Here is an 18,064-nt window from a genome sequence, read left to right as displayed (position 1 = left end):
GAGATCACACAGGGGTGGACTCAGTTTGTTCTAACAACATATTAAACAACCCGGCAGAAAACACACTTTAAATGAAACTTTATTCAAATATTCACGTTTTATTTCATCAACTCAAACACAGAAAACATTTCAACAGGATTCATGACGAGTGTAAAAGTTATTTTCAGGCCGTCTTGCAGCAGGTTTCCAGAATCTGCTGATGTTTATCAGCCAAAGAGCTCAGTTTGACCTTCATCTGTCCACATGGAAGTGAAGGTCAAAGTTCAGAGGTGAGGACATCATTTCACTACTTCTGACACAAAACATATTGTGACATCACAATCAGTGATTCAACGGTGAACCAAAGAGAAACTTCATCCACCATCAACATTTAAAGCTGCTGTCACTTCCACAGACTCTTCCTCCTACAGAGAACACAGAGACACTGAGGAACCAACTGAACAGAACATAAATCCAGGATACAGAGGTTCAGTGAATGTGGTGTTGAAGGTGTGGAGGTGGATCAGAGTGTCAGAGGAGATTCTGTAGAAGGACAGAGTGCCAGCAGGACAGTCCACATACACTGCTACTCTGTTGGAGGAGGAGGAGGAGGAGGAAGAGGGGAAGGAGGAGGAGGAGGATGTCAATCTGTTATTGTGCCAGACAGAGTAACGACCACCATCATAGCAGAACAGACTCCAGGACTGATCGTTCCCTCCAAACCAACAGTCATCTCTTTCTCCTCTCCTTCTGATTCCTCTGTAACTCACTGCTATATCAAACTCTCCTCTCCACTTGACCTCCCAGTAACAGCGACCAGTCAGACCAGTTCTACACAGCAGCTGCCACCAGTTAAATCTGTCTGGATGATCAGGATATGACTGATCTTCTTCCACCTTCGTCACCTTCCTGTTGTTGTCAGACAGTTTGAGTTTTCTGTTTACTGAGTTTGTGTCCAGTTCAAGTTCATAGAAATCTGATGGAGAGAAAAAGACACGACACAGCTGCAGTTTATCATCTGACACATCTGATGGCTTTTTTCTTTCTTTACTTCCTGACTTGTTGTTCGTTCATAGAAAGTTTAATGATGATACTTTTTGTCAGACTTTGACTTTTGGGGGACGACATCCAGCTGGATCACTTGAACTAAGACAAAGTAGAATCTTTAAATACGCTTCTCTGATCAAGTTTATTATTGCATCTGCTGTTTTAGGATATCTTGACTGATAAAGCTTGGATGGTTTTTGGTAGCTGGAATTGTTTGTGATTGGATTCTTGTTTTCACTCAAGTAACTGAGAGTCAAAGAGAACAAGTTTAGAGTTAAACTGATGGTCTTTTATTCCAATTCTATTAAGGACTAAGTTGTATTTTACTTTCTACCGTTTGAGGTAAAAAGACTCTCCGGGAACAGTTTGTGACCAAATTTAGAGACTGTGTGAAAGTTTTCTTTGTTTAGAAATCAGTGGTGAGTTTCTATTGCTGCCCATTTGTAACACCTGGTGACGGGAGGCCTAACGAGCAGGGGGTGTGGTCTGACCAGCTGTAGCCAACCCTGTTGGAAAACCAGGAAGTGTTTGAAGAGTCAGCTTCAGCGTCTGTGAGGGCTCGTCCTACGAAGACTCGGAGGATGGAGACAAAGGAGTCTTTTGTTGGAGTCTCCGGGGGACGCTGAGTATAACTACTGCTATCTGAATATGTGTGTACTTTCCGTACCTGTGCGTATATCTACTCGTAGATACTATCAGCCTCCCACTCGTTCACACCAACACCGTAACCTTTCCTCTCTTATCTATCCCACCCGTTCCACACATACCCAACACCTCGTCACAGGAGGACTCTGGAACTGACAGTCAGCTGAAGACAGACTTCATCTCTGGCTTTGATATCCAGCAATCGCTGGACTTCCTTGGTCTCACTGAGACCTGGATCACACCGGACAACACATCCACCCTGCTGCTCTCTCCTCTGCCTTCTCCTTCAGCCACACCCCCAGACCTCCTGGTAGGGGAGGAGGGGGGAGGAGGTGGTACAGGTTTACTCATCTCCCCCAAATGGAGTTTTTTCTCTTTCCCCACTTCCACTTCCTACCTCACTGTCTTTTGAGTTTCATGCTGTGACAGTTTCTCATCCGGTCCAATGAAACAGTGTTGTCCTCTACCGTCCTCCAGGTTCTTTGGGAGATTTCTTGGACGAATTAGACGTCCTCCTGTCAAACTTCCCAGAAAATGGTCCTCCACTTGTCCTTCTGGGTGACTTTAACATCCAGACAGAGAAGTCATCTGACCTTTTCCTTTTCCTGTCTTCCTTTGCTGTCTCCCTCAGTCCTTCTCCTCCTCCTCACAAAGGTTGGAACCACCTGGACTATATTTCACCAGAAACTGCTCCACATCTAACCTCACTGTAACTCCACTTCATGTCTCCGACCACTTCTTTATCTCTGACTCTCTCAAACTGACAACCTGACCACATCAACAGACTCTGGACCTGTCAGTCACAACATTCACTCCCTCTCTCCCTCCTCTCCCCCTCCCCTCTTCCTCCTCTCACCCTATTCTCCTCCTCCTCTCTCCTTCCCTCCTGTCCTCCTCCTCTCGGTCCCTCCTCTCTCTCTCTCTCCTCTCCCCCTCCTCCACCTCACCCCTCCTCTCCCCCTCCTCTCTCCCTCCTCTCTCCCTCCTCTCTCCGTCTCCCCCTCCTCACCTTCTCCTCTCTTCCTCCTCTCTCCCTCCTCTCTTCCTCCTTTCTCCCTCCTCTCTCCCTCCTCTCACCCTCCTCTCCTCCTGCTCTCTCCCTTCCTCCTCTCTCCCTTTTCTTTCCCTCCTCTCCCCCTCCTCTCTCCCTCCTTTCTCCTTCCTCTCTCCCTTCTCTCTATTTCCTCTCTTCCCTCTCCTCTCTTCCTTCTCTCCCTCCTCTCGTTCCCTACTCCTCCTCTGGCACTCATCTCACCCTCCTCTCCCCCTCATCTCCTCCTCCTCTCCCTCCTCTCCCCCTTCTCTCCTCCTCCTCTCCCCCTCCTCTCTCCCCCCTCTCTCTCTCCTCTCCTCCTCCTCTGTCCCTTCTCTCCCTCCTTTATCCCTCCTCCTCCCCTCCTCCTCCTGTCCCTCTCCTCCTCCTCTCCCCCTTCTCTCCTCCTTCTCTCCCCCTCCTTTCTCCCTCCTCTATCCCTACTCTCCTCCTCCTCTCCCCCTCCACTCTCCCTCCTCTCCTCCTTCTCTCTAACTCCTTTCTCCCTCCTTCTTCTCACCCCCTCCTCTCTCCCTCCTCTCCTCCTCCTTTCTCCCTTCTCTCCCGCGCCTCTCTCCCTCCTCTCCTCCTCCTTTCTCCCTCCTCTCCCCCTCCACTCACCCTCCTCTCCCCCTCCACTCACCCTCCTCTCCTCCTCCTCTCCCCCTCCTCTCTCCCTCCTATATCCCTACTCTCCCCCTCCACTCTCCCTCCTCTCTCCCTTCTCTCCCTCCTCTCTCCCTCCTCTCACGCCCTCTTTCCCTCCTCTCTTCCTCCTCTCCCCTCCTCTCCCTCTCCTCTCCTCCTTTCCTCCTCCTCTCCCCCTCCTCTCTCCCTCTATCCCGACTCTCCTCCTCCTCTCCCCCTCCACTCTCCCACTTCTCCTCCTTCTCTCTAACTCCTTTCTCCCTCCTCCTTCTCACCCCCTCCTCTCTCCCTCCTCTCCTCCTCCTTTCTCCCTTCTCTCCCGCGCCTCTCTCCCTCCTCTCCTCCTCCTTTCTCCCTCCTCTCCCCCTCCACTCACCCTCTTCTCCTCCTCCTCTCCCCCTCCTCTCCCTCCTCTCCCTCTCCTCCTCTTTCCTTCCTCTCCTCCTCTCTCCCTCGTCTCCCTCTCCTCTCCCCCTCCTCTCCTACTCTCTTCCTCCTCTCTCCCTCCACTCACCCTCCTCTCCTCCTCCTCTCCCCCTCCTCTCCCCCTCCTCTCTCCCTCCTATATCCCTACTCTCTCACGCCCTCTCTCCCTCCTCTCTTCCCCCTCTCCCCTCCTCCCCCCCCTCTCCTCCTTTCCTCCTCCTCTCCCCTCTCCCTCCTCTATCCCCTCCTCTCTCCCTGCTCTCCCGCTGCTCTCTCCCTCCTCTCCTTCTCCTTTCTCCCTCCTCTCCCCCTCCACTCACCATCCTCTCCTCCTCCTCTCTCCCTTCTCTCCCTCCTCTCCCTCTCCTCCTCCTCTCCCACTCCTCTCTCCCTCCTCTTTCCTTCCTCTGCTCCTCTCTCCCTCTCCTCTCCCCCTCTCCTCCTCCTCTCTCCCTCCTCTATCCCTACTCTCCTCCTCCTCTCCCCCTCCACTCTCCCTCCTCTCTCCCTTCTCTCCCTCCTCACCCCCTCCTCTCTTCCTCCTATTCTTCTACTGTCTAACTCCTTTCTCCTTCATCCCCCTCTCTCCCTCCTCTCCTCCTCCTATCCTCCTCCTCTCACCCTCCTCCTCCTCTCCTCCTCCTCTCTCCCTCCTCTCTCTCCTCTCTTCCTCCTCTCTCCCTCGTCTTTGCCTCCTCTCTACCTCTTCTTTCCCTCCACTCCCCCTCCTCTCTCCCTTCTCTCCCTCTCCTCCTCCTCTCCCTCTCCTCTCTCCCTCCTCTTTCCTTCCTCTCCCCCTCCTCCTCCTCTCCTCCTCCTCTCTCCCTCCTCTATTCCTACTCTCTTCCTCATCTCCCCCTCCACTCTCCCTCCTCTCCCTCTCCCCCTCCTCTCCTCCTCCTCTCCCCCTCCTCTCTCCCTCCTATATCCCTACTCTCCCCCTCCTCTCTCCCTCCTCTCTCCCTCCTCTCCCCCTCCTCTCACGCCCTCTCTCCCTCCTCTCTTCCTCCTCTCCCCCTCCTCTCCTCCTTTCCTCTTCCTCTCCCCTCTCCCTCCTCTATCCCTACTCTCCTCTCCTCTCCCCCTCCACTCGCCCTCCTCTCCTCCTTCTCTCTAACTCCTTTCTCCCTCCTCCTTCTCACCCCTCCTCTCCTCCTCTCCCCCTCCACTCTCCCTCCTTTCTCCCTTCTCTCCCTCCTCTCCCTCTCCTCTCCCCCTCCTCCTCCTCTCCTCCTCCTCTCTCCCTCCTCTATCCCTACTCTCTTCCTCCTCTCCCCCTTCTCTCCCTCCTCTCTTTCTCCTCTCTCCCTCCTCTGTTTTATCTGCCCTCCCTTCAACTGACTCTTTCTCCCTCATGCATCCTAACTCAGCCACAGACACTCTCCTTTCTCCTCTGTCTTCCTCTCTTGATTGTCTCTGTCCTCCTCCATGTCCTCCAGTCCTCCCCAGCTCCGTGGTTGTCTGAGAGACACTATGAGAGCAGCAGAAAGGAAATGTAGAAAATCTAACCACCCTGACGACCTGCTCACTTATCAATCTCTCCTCTCCTCTTTCTCTGCCTCGATTTCTGCAGCCAAAAGCTCTTTCTACCAAACCAGGATTCAATCCTCATTTTCCAATCCCAAAAACCTCTTCTCCATCTTATCTAACCTCCTTGACCCCCCCCCCCCTCTCCTCCCTCCTCCCTTCTACCAAGCCACTTTGTCAACTACTTTACTAAAAAGATAGATGATATATGATCCTCATTTTCAAACCCAGCTTTTGTAACTACATGTCCATCATCTTCATCCCCTTCACTTTCTTCTTTCACCCCCCGTCTGCCAATCAAGTTGTTACCTTGGTTACCTCCTCCCCCCCAACCACCTGCCCCCTTGACCCCATCCCATCTCACATTCTCCAGTCTATTGCTCCTGACCTTCTTCCTTTTCTCTCCATCTCATCAACACTTCTCTGTCAACGGTCTGTTTCCTGAACTCTCTGAAGGAGAGAGTGAACCCTCTCCTGAAGAAACCCCCCTCAACCCGTCTGAAGTAAACAACTACAGACCGTCTCTCTTCTTTACTTTCTTTACAAAACTCTGGAGCGAGCTATCTTTAACCAACTCTCCTCCTATCTCCACCATAATAACCTTCTTGACCACCAGTCTGCTTTCAACAGACCACTCAACAGAGACGGTCCTCCTTCTGTCTCTGATCAGCTTCACACTGCTAGAGCAGCCTCTCTGTCCTCTGTCCTGATCCTTCTAGACCTTCTGCTGCATTTGACACAGTGAACCACCAGATCCTTCTTTCCTCCTTCAGGACCTCGGTGTCTCAGGCTCTGCTCTCTCCCTGTTCTCATCCTACCTCAACGACCTCACCTACCGGGTAACTTGGAGAGGATCTGTGTCTGAACCTTGTCCTCTCACTGCGAGTGTCCCTCATGTCTCCGTCCTGGGTCCCCTCCTCTTCTCTCTGTACACCAACTCTCTCGGCTCTGTCCTTCACTCGCATGTCTTTTCCTACCACAGCTTTGCTGATGACACCCAACTGATCCTCTCTTTTCCCCGATCTGAAACACAGGTAGCAGAATGAATCTCTGCCTGTCTGACTGACATCTCTCAGTGGATGTCCTCACACCACCTGAAAATCAACCTCCACAAGACTGAACTGCTCTTCCTTCCAGAGAAAGACTCTCCCACCCTCGACCTGACTACTACCTTCAACAACTCTGTTATCCCGACCCTGACTGCTAAGAACCTCGGTGACACTCAACAGTCAACTCTCTCTTACTGCCAACATCACTGCAACAACACGTTCCTGTAGATACATGCTGCACAACATCAGGAGAATACGTCCTCTTCTCACTCAGAAGGCGGCGCAGGTTCTGGTCCAGGTTCTGGTCCAAGTTCTGGTCCAGGTTCTGGTCATCTCACGCCTAGACTACAGTAACTCCCTCCTGGCAGGTCTACCTGTTAGTACCATCTGACCTCTGCAGCTCATCCAGAATGCAGCAGCTCGATTCGTCTTCAACCTCCCGAAATTCACTCCTCCTCCTCCTCCTCCTCCTCCGCTCCCTTCACTGGTTACCAGCCGCCCGCATCCGTTTCCAAACATTGGTACTTGCGTACCGTGCTGTGAACAGATCAGGTCCAGTGTACATCCAGGACATGGTCCAACCTTACATCCCAGCCCGTTCACTCCGCTCTGCATCGGCCAATCAGCTTGTTGCTCCTCACTGAGCTAAACACTCTACAAAATCACGACTGTTTACTGTCCTGGCTCCTAAATGGTGGAATGAGCTCCCCAACGACATCAGGACAGCAGAAACTCTGAACATCTTCCGCCGCAAACTAAAAACACACCTCTTCAGACTTCACCTTGAATAGGAGAACTTTAGCAGCTGGAAATGAAACTTACTTTTAGCACTTTGTAGTTTGGCTTTCTTGAAGAAATTGTATTTTCTTGATTCTTGTTGTTCTGGGTTTGTACCCTCATGGTTGAAAAGCGTCAGCTAAATGAAATGTAATGTAATGTAATATAATGTAATATAATGTAATGTGTATCAGTCAAACTTACACTTCCTCAGACCAGGTTTTAACCTCTGCTCTCCACCATGGTCCACCCTGGAGGAAGAAACAGTCACAATGATTTTCTATCCAACAGGAGTCCTAACTGCTGTTCAACATGAAGCAGAGTTCCTCAGTTTGTCAGTGAGACACAGAAACAGGCTGAAACTCATCAGTGTCAACTGTCTCTGATGGTTTCACTGCTGTCTGTGAGGAAAACACCTGAAGAAGAAGAAGTGATGTAGAAATAATCAGAGAGCTCAGTCTCCACTGATCTGCTCTGTTTTTATTGATGTCCTCCCACATGTGAAATATTGGTCTCTGCATGTTGTCCCTTAAAATGAACAGTTTGACCAACATTCACATGAACAGCTGAACTGTTTTCAGACTGTTCACAGATCAGTCCAACCACCACATTCAGTTGGTTTGTGTAATTTACATGTTCAGAATCGAGGGTGTAATGATGGAGGGAGTCAGCTGTAGAGACTGAAGCTCTGGGAGGAAAAGTTGTAACTCTGGACTGAAAAATAAAACTGACTTGATTTTAGAACTTCATATGAAAACGACTGTATTTCAGAGTGAAGACTGAGGCCGAACTTTGAGTCCTGAACTTCTAAAAATTTGTGTGAACAGAAGTTCATCTCATGTTTATTAGTTGTTGAGATTAATGAGTTTGGACCAAAGTGGTGATCGACTGATGAACACTGTCGTCCCTACAGCCAGGCTGATAACATGGTTCAAGATGAGAAGGATTTGACACCAACTTCACAATGTTTCTAATGAACAGCTGTTTCCATTTGATAAAAGACTTCTGAGGATCCACATGTTTCCTAACTCAGACCTCCTCACTCCTCTGAACAGAAACAAGAGAAACAAGTCATACTTCATGATGATGGACCTGAGCAACAACACATGAAGTCAAATCAATGAGACAAACCTGCACTGTGTGAGCTCTGGTTGTCTGTCCATACCTGAGAGTGTCCAGTCTGCAGTGAGAATCCTCCAGACCAGCAGACAGCAGCTTCACTCCTGAGTCTCCTGGATGATTGTAGCTCAGGTCCAGCTCTCTCAGATGGGAGGGGTTGGAGCTCAGAGCTGAGGCCAGAGAAGCACAGCCTTTCTCTGAGATCAGACAACCTGACAGACTGGAGTCACAAAAATATTATCAACTCCAGAAACAAGAAGGAAAATCTTACAGACGTTGAACATCTGCACCAATATGAACTTAAAGAAAATTTAACTGATCAGCAACCAGATATTTCCTGACCTGAGAGTCTCCAGTTTACAGTGAGGACTCTCCAGACCAGCAGAAAGAAGCTTCACTCCTGAATCCTGAAGGTCGTTGTTACTCAGGTCCAGATCTCTCAGACAGGAGGACTGGGAGCTGAGAACTGAGGACAGAGCTTCACAGCTTCTCTCTGACAGGTTACATCCAGTCAGCCTAGAGAAGAATTAACAATGAACACAAACTGTTTTATTTGTCATTTACAAAATGAAACATGTTTGAAATGGTTGATAAAACCTCATACAGAGCTTTGTTGGAGGCTTTGACCACTGGCAGCAGCCTCAGAAGAGCCTCCTCTGAAGCAGAGTATTTCTTCAGGTCAAACACATCCAGATGTTCTTCTGATGACAGTAAGATGAAGACCAGAGCTGACCACTGAGCAGGAGACAGTTTGTCTGTGGAGAGACGTCCTGATCTCAGGGACTGTTGGATCTCCTCCACTAGAGAACCATCATTCAGTTCATTCAGACAGTGGAACAGATTGATGCTTCTCTCTGCAGACAGATTCTCACTGATCTTCTTCTTGATGTACTGGACTGTTTCCTGATTGGTCTGTGAGTTACTTCCTGTCTTTGTCAGCAGGCCTCGTAGGAGAATCTGATTGGTCTGAAGTGAAAGACCCAGAAGGAAGCGGAGGAACAAGTCCAGGTGTCCATTTGGACTCTTTAAGGCCTCGTCCACAGCAGTCTGGTGGAAAAGTGTTGGATCAAGTTTCTCTCCAAACAGCTTATACCAGGATCTTCTTTGTTTTTCCAGCAGATTGACAGCAGAGTTGATGAAGGTCAGATGGACGTGAAGAGCAGCCAGAAACTCCTGAACGCTCAGATGGACGAAGCAGAACACCTTGTCCTGGTACAGCCCGCTCTCCTCTTTAAAGATCTGGGTGAACACTCCTGAGTACACTGAGGCTGCTCTGATATCGATGCCACACTCTGTCAGGTCGGATTCATAGAAGATCAGGTTTCCTTTCTGCAGCTGATCAAAAGCCAGTTTTCCCAGAGACTCCATCATCTTCCTGCTCTTTTCATTCCAGTGTGGATCTGTCTCAGCTCCTCCATCATACTTGACCTGCTTCACTTTGGCCTGAACCACCAGGAAGTGGATGAACATCTCCGTCAGGGTCTTGGGCAGCTCTCCTCCGTCTCTTCTTTTCAACACGTCCTCCAGAACTGTAGCAGTGATCCAGCAGAAGACCGGGATGTGGCACATGATGTGGAGGCTTCTGGATGTCTTGATGTGGGAGATGATGCTGCTGGCCTGCTCCTCATCTCTGAATCTCCTCCTGATGTACTCCTCCTTCTGCGGGTCAGTGAACCCTCTGACCTCTGTCACCATGCCGACACACTCGGCAGGGATCTGATTGGCCGCTGCAGGTCGTGTGGTTATCCAGAGGCGAGCAGAGGGAAGCAGTTTCCCCCTGATGAGGTTGGTCAGCAGCACATCCACTGAGGTGGACTCTGTAACATCAGTCAGGATCTCATTGTTGTGGAAGTCCAGAGGAAGTCGACACTCATCCAGACCGTCAAAGATGAACACAACCTGGAAGTGTTCAAAGATGCAGATTCCTGCTGCTTTGGTTTCAGTGAAGAAGAGATGAACCAGTTCCACCAAACTGAACTTTCTCTCTTTCAGCACATTCAGCTCTCTGAAAGTGAACGGAAACATGAACTGGATGTTGTGGTTGGTTTTGTCTTCAGCCCAGTCCAGAGTGAACTTCTGTGTTAACACTGTCTTCCCGATGCCAGCCACTCCCTTTGTCAGCACTGTTCTGATTGGTTCATGTCTTCCAGGTGAGTCTTTAAAGATGTCTTCTTGTCTGATGGTTGTTTCTGGTCTGTCTGGTTTCCTGGATGTTGTTTCAATCTGTCTGACCTCATGTTGATCATTGACCTCTGCAGTCCCTCCCTCTGTGATGTACAGCTCTGTGTACATCTCATTCAGAAGGGTTCGGTTTCCTGCTTTAGAAATCCCCTCAAACACACTCTGGAACTTCTTCCTCAGGTTAGATTGAAGATGTTGTCGATACTCTGCAGCAACAGTTCCTAAAAAAACAAACAAACAAACAAACAACAAGTGAATGTCTCAGTAAACCTGAAGATAAACTTTTTAACATTTGACATTTTGTGTCGCCATGAAATAATTTCTTCACATCAGTTGAGAACAAACAGTTTCTGGCTGTTTTCAGTCCAGAAGAATTCACAGATGTGATGAAGATGTTTGCATCATATTAACAGCAGAGTTTGTAAATCTAAGTTTCTCCCATGTTTCCTCTTTCCATCATGTTCCAGCTGTTAAAATCCTCTTACTGCTCTGCAGACGGTCAGCCAGCTCCTCCTGATTCAGTCTCCTCAGGAAGTGCAGTGTGATCTTCAGAAATGACTCTCTGCTCCTCCTCTGCTCTTCATCCTCACCCTCCAACACCTCCTCATCCTCACTCTGACTCTCTAAGCATTCTGGGTAATCTGGACTCAGAACTTTCTGCATCTTCTTCAGCTCGTTCTTTACAAAACTGATCATGTTCTCCTCCAGCAGCTGAAACAGAGAAATATATCAACTTTAATACACAGAACGTATCAGATCATTTTAAATATGGACTGAAATCCTGCTGGTCTACAGAGTGCAGCAGGGAGAATGTGAGTTTTGGTAATTCACTATTTAGTTTGTGTGTTTACACACCAGAAATATGGAGTCCAGGTTTGTTTCAGGAACTTCTGAGTCCTGCTGATCAACTCTGTAAAGTCAACATCAAAACAGAAGATGTTTGGTCACAATTAATCCAGAAACATAAAGTAAAGAGACTTCATGTTTTTAGTTACCAAGACAACCAACACCTGACAGAAGCTGAACAGGAAGACAAAACATCCATTTTAAATCATTAATCCAGTCAGACGCCAGTATTTCTCATTCTTACCTTTGATCTTCAGACTTTTATCAACCTTTGGATTCAGTGGGTTTAAACCCTGCAGGTGATGTGCAGGAGATTCTCTGTTGCTGCTTCATGATTCAAAAAAACTCACTCAAAGCTCAGCCTGAAGTACTTTTTCTGTATCAAACTTCTTCTGCTTGCCTTAATTAGTCTAATCAATTTAAGTACTTTTTTTTTTTTTTAATATCATATATTTGCAACCCCTCCCTGCAGGTTTATATTACAGATATGATGTTCGGGTCAATTTGACCCGGCAGTGAAAGTTGAGACTGTAAGGGGTCAAAAGTGTCAAGTTTAGATCATTTCTTTCTTTGAAAATGTGAGACAGTCTTTCTTACTTCCTCCCACCATGTTTCACCACATTTCTCTCTCTCACACACACACACACACACACACACACACACACACACACACACTCACACACACACACACACACACACACACACACACACACACACACACACACACACACCCTATTTCATCCCAATCTCTCACACTCTCTTTCTAACTATCACCTGTGTTAGAAATACAGATACTATTTTGAAGGGAACCTTTTCTTTCCTGCAGGAAACCTCCACCCACACTTAGCAGGAGAGGGCCGAAACATACAAAATGGTGTCTTAGGAGTCCTACCAAAAAGAAAGTCATTGTAGAAATGACTAATCTAGAAAGGACACATGTTTTGGGGGAGAAGTGGAAGGAGCTGGATGAAACACAATCCTTATGACTCATTTGGCTTGATTTTGAGTGAGCGGGTCAATATGACCCTGAACAGCAGAGGTGTCTCATCTCTATTTATCTACATCACCCCATGAAAAAAAGAAAGTGTCAAGATGCAAATAAAATTTAGGAAAAAATACATGTTATGGTAGACTAATGAGATTTATATCTAGGTTTTTCCAGTGTACCTAAATAAATAGTTTGAACACGTATTTTTCATGAAAACGAGTGAGTTATCCTCATTGAACTATGATCTATGGAGGGGTGAATAACTCCATTCCACTAAACACTGATTGAATTGTTAGTAATGGTGTTGGTGATGAGGTACAAACTATATTTATTAGGATTCTTTGGTTTCTGACAACTTTTGGATGATTAAACATGCACCAGGTCACATTGACCCGGGAACATCATTGCTGTACCGAAGAAACAAACATAACAGGAGGGTTAACAAGCAGCTGCCTGAATACAGGTCCAGTTAGAAATCTACATTTTTTTACATTATTACCTTTGTTCAACAGACTGGTGTCCATCTTTGAAGTAAATAGGTTGCATCATAGACCGGTCACTCTTCAAGGACACACAGCTGGGTTCAGGAGAATCTGGTTCCTGCTGAAGGATCCTGATGGAAACAGAGATGTGGAGCTTTCAGTTTTAACCCTGCAGATTGTGTGTTTTGTTGGACGCTAACAGAAACATGAATACATCGAGTGTGTTTCCATGAACCTGCAGTTCCAACAAACTGGCATTGCTGAACTAAAGAGACTAAAGAATCTGAGTCTGACGTCATTTGATCCTCTGAGCTGAGGTGATGGTGATGAGATCAGGAGGATTTAATACCAAATAACAAATATTTCACGTTATTACCTTTGTTCAACAGAGTCGTGTCTATCTTTAAAGGTAATAGATCGGCCCACAGGCCGGTCCCTCTTCATGGACACACAGCTGGGAACAGGTCCAGGTCCAGGTCCATGTCCTGGTCCAGGTCCAGGTCCAGCAGGTCTGAGCTGCTGCTTTGTTCTTCAACAGAACACACAGAGCTCTGAGTGAGAATAATGATGGTGCAGTGATGTGAGTGCTGAGCTGTGACGTGGAGAAGAGTCGTGGACAGTTAGAGACGGTCGTCTCACCTCTGAGCTTCAGTCCGGCTCTCATGTTCCCCACACAGAGTGGTTTTAGAGGGACGGACTCCGTCCTCTTTGTCCTCCCACTGATCCATAGCAGAGCCCACAGCTTCACACAAACACAACAACCTGCTCAGTACGTACAACAACATTCACAGCACAGGACACATTAGTTCTCATCACTGTCTGTAACATGGCTCTAAAACTCAGGACTGACAGACACCTTTGATCCCTGAACAGGACGAGTCTAAAACTGTTTAAAGTTTCCCCAGATTCCTCCACAAATACAGAATGTTGAACACCAAATATATTTGATGTTTTAAAATTTGACTCTGAAAATAAATCTTTAATTCAGGAATTTGTGCGTCCTCAAGATATTTATTAAAATCCACAAATCTGCTGCGAAATCATAAAAATGTTAAAATAACTTTTCATCCCCAAAATGTTAGTGATGGAGGTGTTGAGTTAAACCGAGTGTCTCAGTGCTGTAAGACGGCTGTTTGAACACTGCAGGTATTAAAAGGTTAAAATAAATGTTCTTCTGTTTACAGTTGATCAAAGCTGTCCAACCAGTTCTGACTTTTGTTGTATCCCCAATTGTTTTCCCCGAGTCCGTTGATAGAGGCAGTCTTTAGGCAGTTTTAGTTCTGAGCTTATTTTTATTAAGCATAGCATACAAGACATCTTGGAGAGCCCAACATCAACCAGAGGTCTCTTTGTTGGAGTCTAACTTCCCGCTTTCCGGCACACACACTTATACTACAGGAAGAGGCGGGAACATTTGCATATGTTTGTCTCAGTACTTTTCCACTGTCCTCTGTTTAACCCACACCTCCTTTTGCCTGATAGGGAGTTGCACCCCACGTGACCCGCCCGCACAGGTTCCTGTTTTCTATGATAAGACAAACAGTCAACACATTCAGTTCCCTAGAACACATTTCATTTCCTAATATGATGCACTAGTTGCATCTTACATTTGGCCATATTTCATACACGTGATAAGTTCCTGCATAAGCAATGTGTTCTACAATGCTTACAGTCAGTATATATTTTGAGCTTCTGTGCTAGGTTATGTTCACAACAATACAACACATATACATATCACACCACATCACTTACATATAGGTCGTACCACCAACTACCAATCCTAAGGTGTAGACAAAAGGCCCAGTATGTAAATGAGAGTGATACTGCTTGGCCAAACCAAAAGGTCACAGGAGGTGGTCTGCAACCTGTGGGGTCACATACTGTTGTTCTTTGAGGCATTAACAGGAACAGACAGCTGTCTGGAGGACTCCAGGGGGTGAAGGAAGACAACCACCACCCCCTCCAACCAACTAGCTTACAACATATGAGCCCTCATATGCACTAAGCAGATCTATATCCCACACTTTCTCTGAATGTTTTCACTGAAGACTCCAGATCAGATTACAGTCAGACTGATGTTCACTTTACCAGGTAATCACCAACAACAATCCTGGAAATCAGTCTGAAGTCATTTTCTTCAACTCAGAGAAATTCTGAAACAATATTTAAACATACAAGCATCCAGGAGACGTTTTGAAACAGCTGATCAACATCAGGAAACATTTCTAGGGTCCAGTCAGTGATCCAACACGGTGAGGTCAGAGTTCATCAGACATGTCCAGATTTCTCTGGGAGGATTCTCACCTGCTCGACTTCAGGTCCACTTCCAGACACTTTCCACCTTCGTGTGTGGAGGAAAGATTCAGAGAGAAGAAGCTGCTCGTTGTCCCTCGTCAGTCCTGGTGTCTGAGAGCGTTTGATCTGAGGACACTGTCACTTCCTCATAACTTCAGAGTCCGAGTCTGAAAGCATCAGTGACGTCAGAATCAGTCAAACCTGTGGCAGAGAAATCCAACATCACATGATGCAGCTCTGCTGTCTGTCCACTAGATGGAGCTGACAAACCAACCAAAGATCAGCACAGAGACATGAGATGAAGCAGCAGCAGTTTGGACCACATACAGGACTGTATGTTGGACATGTTGGTTTGTTATGAGGCAGAAATCAGCCTGAGCTTCCTGCCAGGGACCTGAAATCTGGTCCTCAGTCCTGGTTCCAGGTGTCTCTGCTTTAAATGGACTTTTAATCCCAAACACTTTTCTTTAACAGCCTTTTTTATTCATTTGTCTCCAGAAAGAGACTGTATATAAAAGTGGACGTAACTTCGGGGTGTTAAAATCAGGCCGATGCAGAAGTGTCATAAACTGCAATACCTTCTAGTGCCAGTAGAGGTTGTCTCTAAAAAGCCTCCGGCTCCATAGACTCCCATTCAACTTCTCATGAAATTCAATCAATGTTTTCTAAGGAGTTATCTCGGTGTTGTTAGTTAAAGTCACTCCTTCTTATTAGTTTTCTGGAGGTCCATCTGAAAATAATCCCTCATTCATTAGAAAATAAAGGTGGAGTTTCACTCAAATACCTGCAGTATTTAACTTCCTTCTGCATGTTTCAAATATGTCCATAAACACTTGTAGCGTCCTGCTAATTTGTTTACATGTGTTTCTTTGTAATTCTGTAACAGTGAATTTGCATTTGTGTTCATAAGCAGAGAAGTGGAGTTTGGAAAAGTCCTGAAGTGTCCTACAGTTTTGAGTTGCCCTTGAACCTCTCGTGTCCCCACCGTATTGGTTGGTCAGGTGTCAATCTGTTGCCAGCCAATCAGGACAAGCAGAGAGACCTTCTTGGTAACCTACCGGGTTCTTAGAGGGGCGGGGCTAACGACAGGAGCGCGCGCAGGAAAACCTTTGGAAGTTGTATTTCTATAAAACTTTAGTTGTTATCAGCTGTTAGGTGGATTCAGTTCATCAAAGCAGACAGAAAAATAGATATTTCCTGCTTTAAATCAGAACATGTGACGGACTGAACACACGCCGAGTGACAGTTGAGGTCAGGACAGATTCAGATGGTGTTTCGGTCAAATGAAATTAAACTGTGTTTTACCGACGAAGGAAGAAGTTAGAAAATCCCCGTTTTTCAGACGAAGTTCGGCAGCGAGAGGAACACATCGGGACTGATGTTTCACCATCACTTCAAACTTCACTAGAAACTTTCACCAGTTTACTAACGTGATGTTTGAACGGTTCATCGATGATCTCCGACTGACAGCGTCATCCTTCATGTCGGATTAAGAGCTAACGTGTCGGAGAGCAGCGGGCAGCGGCTCACATGGACCCTCACCGTGGTGGAGGAGGGCGGCCATTTTCAGTCGGTCCCAAAGAATTCTCTGAGTCGTGTTCGTGGAGCCGAGAACAAAAAGTTCAATGGAGGGATTTAAAAAGAGCAGAAGATGGAGATTCAACCACCTCTGAGGTCATGTGAGTTTTGTGTCACGTCAGTTCCAGATCTTAAAATCATGATGATCTTAAAGCTCCTTTAGTTTCACCATGAATTGGTGAACTCCAGTTGAAGCCAGCTATCATTTGTCCTGAGCTCATGTTAGCCGCCCTGATGTCAGACAGTCACTGCTCTGCTGCTGATGGCTTGTTATCCAGTAAGCTGCTTACTTTACTACACTAGTTTTAATACACTTATTTACTAAAAGGAGCTTTCTAGATAACATTAGCACACTCACAACTGTTTGAATGACAGAAAACGTATTTCTACGACAGTTTATTATTCACGTAAAATGACATTATTATTATCTTAGAGATGAATTTCCTCTTTCTGGAACTCAAAGCATTCATGGAGTGAAAGAGTCATTTATTTAACGTGTATTTCTCTGTCGTAGATTGAATTTAGCATCATGTGTGTTTGATAATCAACTTGAAGGTGTTTTGAAGTTTCTATTATCAGAGTATCATATTATGAGCTGCATAGTTTGGTGTTTCTTCTGAAAGCATTTCCTTTCCTTTCCTTTCCCAGTCAGCCAGCAGGGATGTGAGGCTTCAGAGAGACTCAACAGTACCGTGGATGTTCCAGGCAGGTATGTTGAGGAACAACTGTTTTTAATTATAAGTTCTACCTGATTTATATTTACAAATATATATAATTCCTGCATGTTCATGGAGCAGCAGGAAGCAACAACCTTCATGAGGAAGTGTTCCAACGTTCGTCTCTTTATCAACATCAACACCTGAGTTCCTCACGTTTTAGTGACCACAGGTACGTGAACATTTGGGATTTCACCGTGGAAACCTGGACGAAGTCTGGATGAAGGTTTCACTGACTCACAGGAAGCTGACAAATCTCCACCACAGTCCTCTAACATGTCGGGCGGGGTCAGAGGTCAGAGGTCACCATGGGACTCTTTGCATGGGCTTCAGTTACTTTCAGTTGTGTGAGTGGAAGAAAGAGGACGTCCCGGGATTTATGGTTTTCTACAACAAACGGAGGACAGAACCATGAAATAACTCAATATGGAGGAAAAGATGTTTTAATGTCGCGTCTTTTAGCTTCAACAACCGTTTAACCAACGTTTCTGAGAACTGGAGAAACTGTTGAGATCATCACTGGAACAATAAATAAATAAATAGATGGATGGATGGATGGATGGATGGATGGATGGATGGAAAGAAGAAACTAATAGATAGAAAAATAGAATAAAGTGAGCTCTGTTGCTAAGTTTTATTATTTAAAAACAACTGTATGGAAAGAAGAGAAAGACAAGGACAAGAATGAAGTGATGAGGATTTAGTAGCTCTCCATGAGAAGAAGTCTA

The 18,064-nt window shown here is 46.5% G+C and overlaps 1 protein-coding gene and 2 long non-coding RNA genes across 3 annotated transcripts; 1 reads left to right on the top strand and 2 right to left on the bottom strand.

Moving 5' to 3' along the window:
* Positions 1-63: 63 nt before the first annotated feature.
* On the bottom strand, positions 64-12,184 carry LOC138212220 (NLR family CARD domain-containing protein 3-like). Its single transcript, XM_069172524.1, has 7 exons — positions 12,170-12,184; positions 11,022-11,142; positions 8,855-10,652; positions 8,593-8,766; positions 8,297-8,470; positions 7,336-7,382; positions 64-955 (listed from the first exon to the last, which is right to left on the bottom strand). The coding sequence occupies exons 1-7, from the start codon at positions 12,182-12,184 to the stop codon at positions 405-407; spliced, it is 2,880 nt and encodes a 959-aa protein (XP_069028625.1). The 3' UTR covers positions 64-404.
* A 611-nt stretch (positions 12,185-12,795) lies between these two features.
* Positions 12,796-13,694, bottom strand: LOC138212270 (uncharacterized). Its single transcript, XR_011179421.1, has 3 exons — positions 13,387-13,694; positions 13,124-13,276; positions 12,796-12,878 (listed from the first exon to the last, which is right to left on the bottom strand). It is a non-coding gene; the product is annotated as an uncharacterized lncRNA (long non-coding RNA).
* Positions 13,695-16,197: 2,503 nt separating this feature from the next.
* LOC138212261 (uncharacterized) lies at positions 16,198-17,611 on the top strand. The gene is made up of 3 exons (XR_011179413.1): positions 16,198-16,721; positions 17,269-17,329; positions 17,418-17,611. It is a non-coding gene; the product is annotated as an uncharacterized lncRNA (long non-coding RNA).
* Positions 17,612-18,064: the final 453 nt, after the last annotated feature.

This window comes from Embiotoca jacksoni, unplaced genomic scaffold (assembly GCF_022577435.1).
Source record: "Embiotoca jacksoni isolate LCO1_2020_lvr unplaced genomic scaffold, fEmbJac1.0.p SCAF_54, whole genome shotgun sequence".
Lineage (NCBI taxonomy): Eukaryota > Metazoa > Chordata > Actinopteri > Embiotocidae > Embiotoca > Embiotoca jacksoni.
This window is presented reverse-complemented; position numbering and strand designations above follow the sequence as displayed.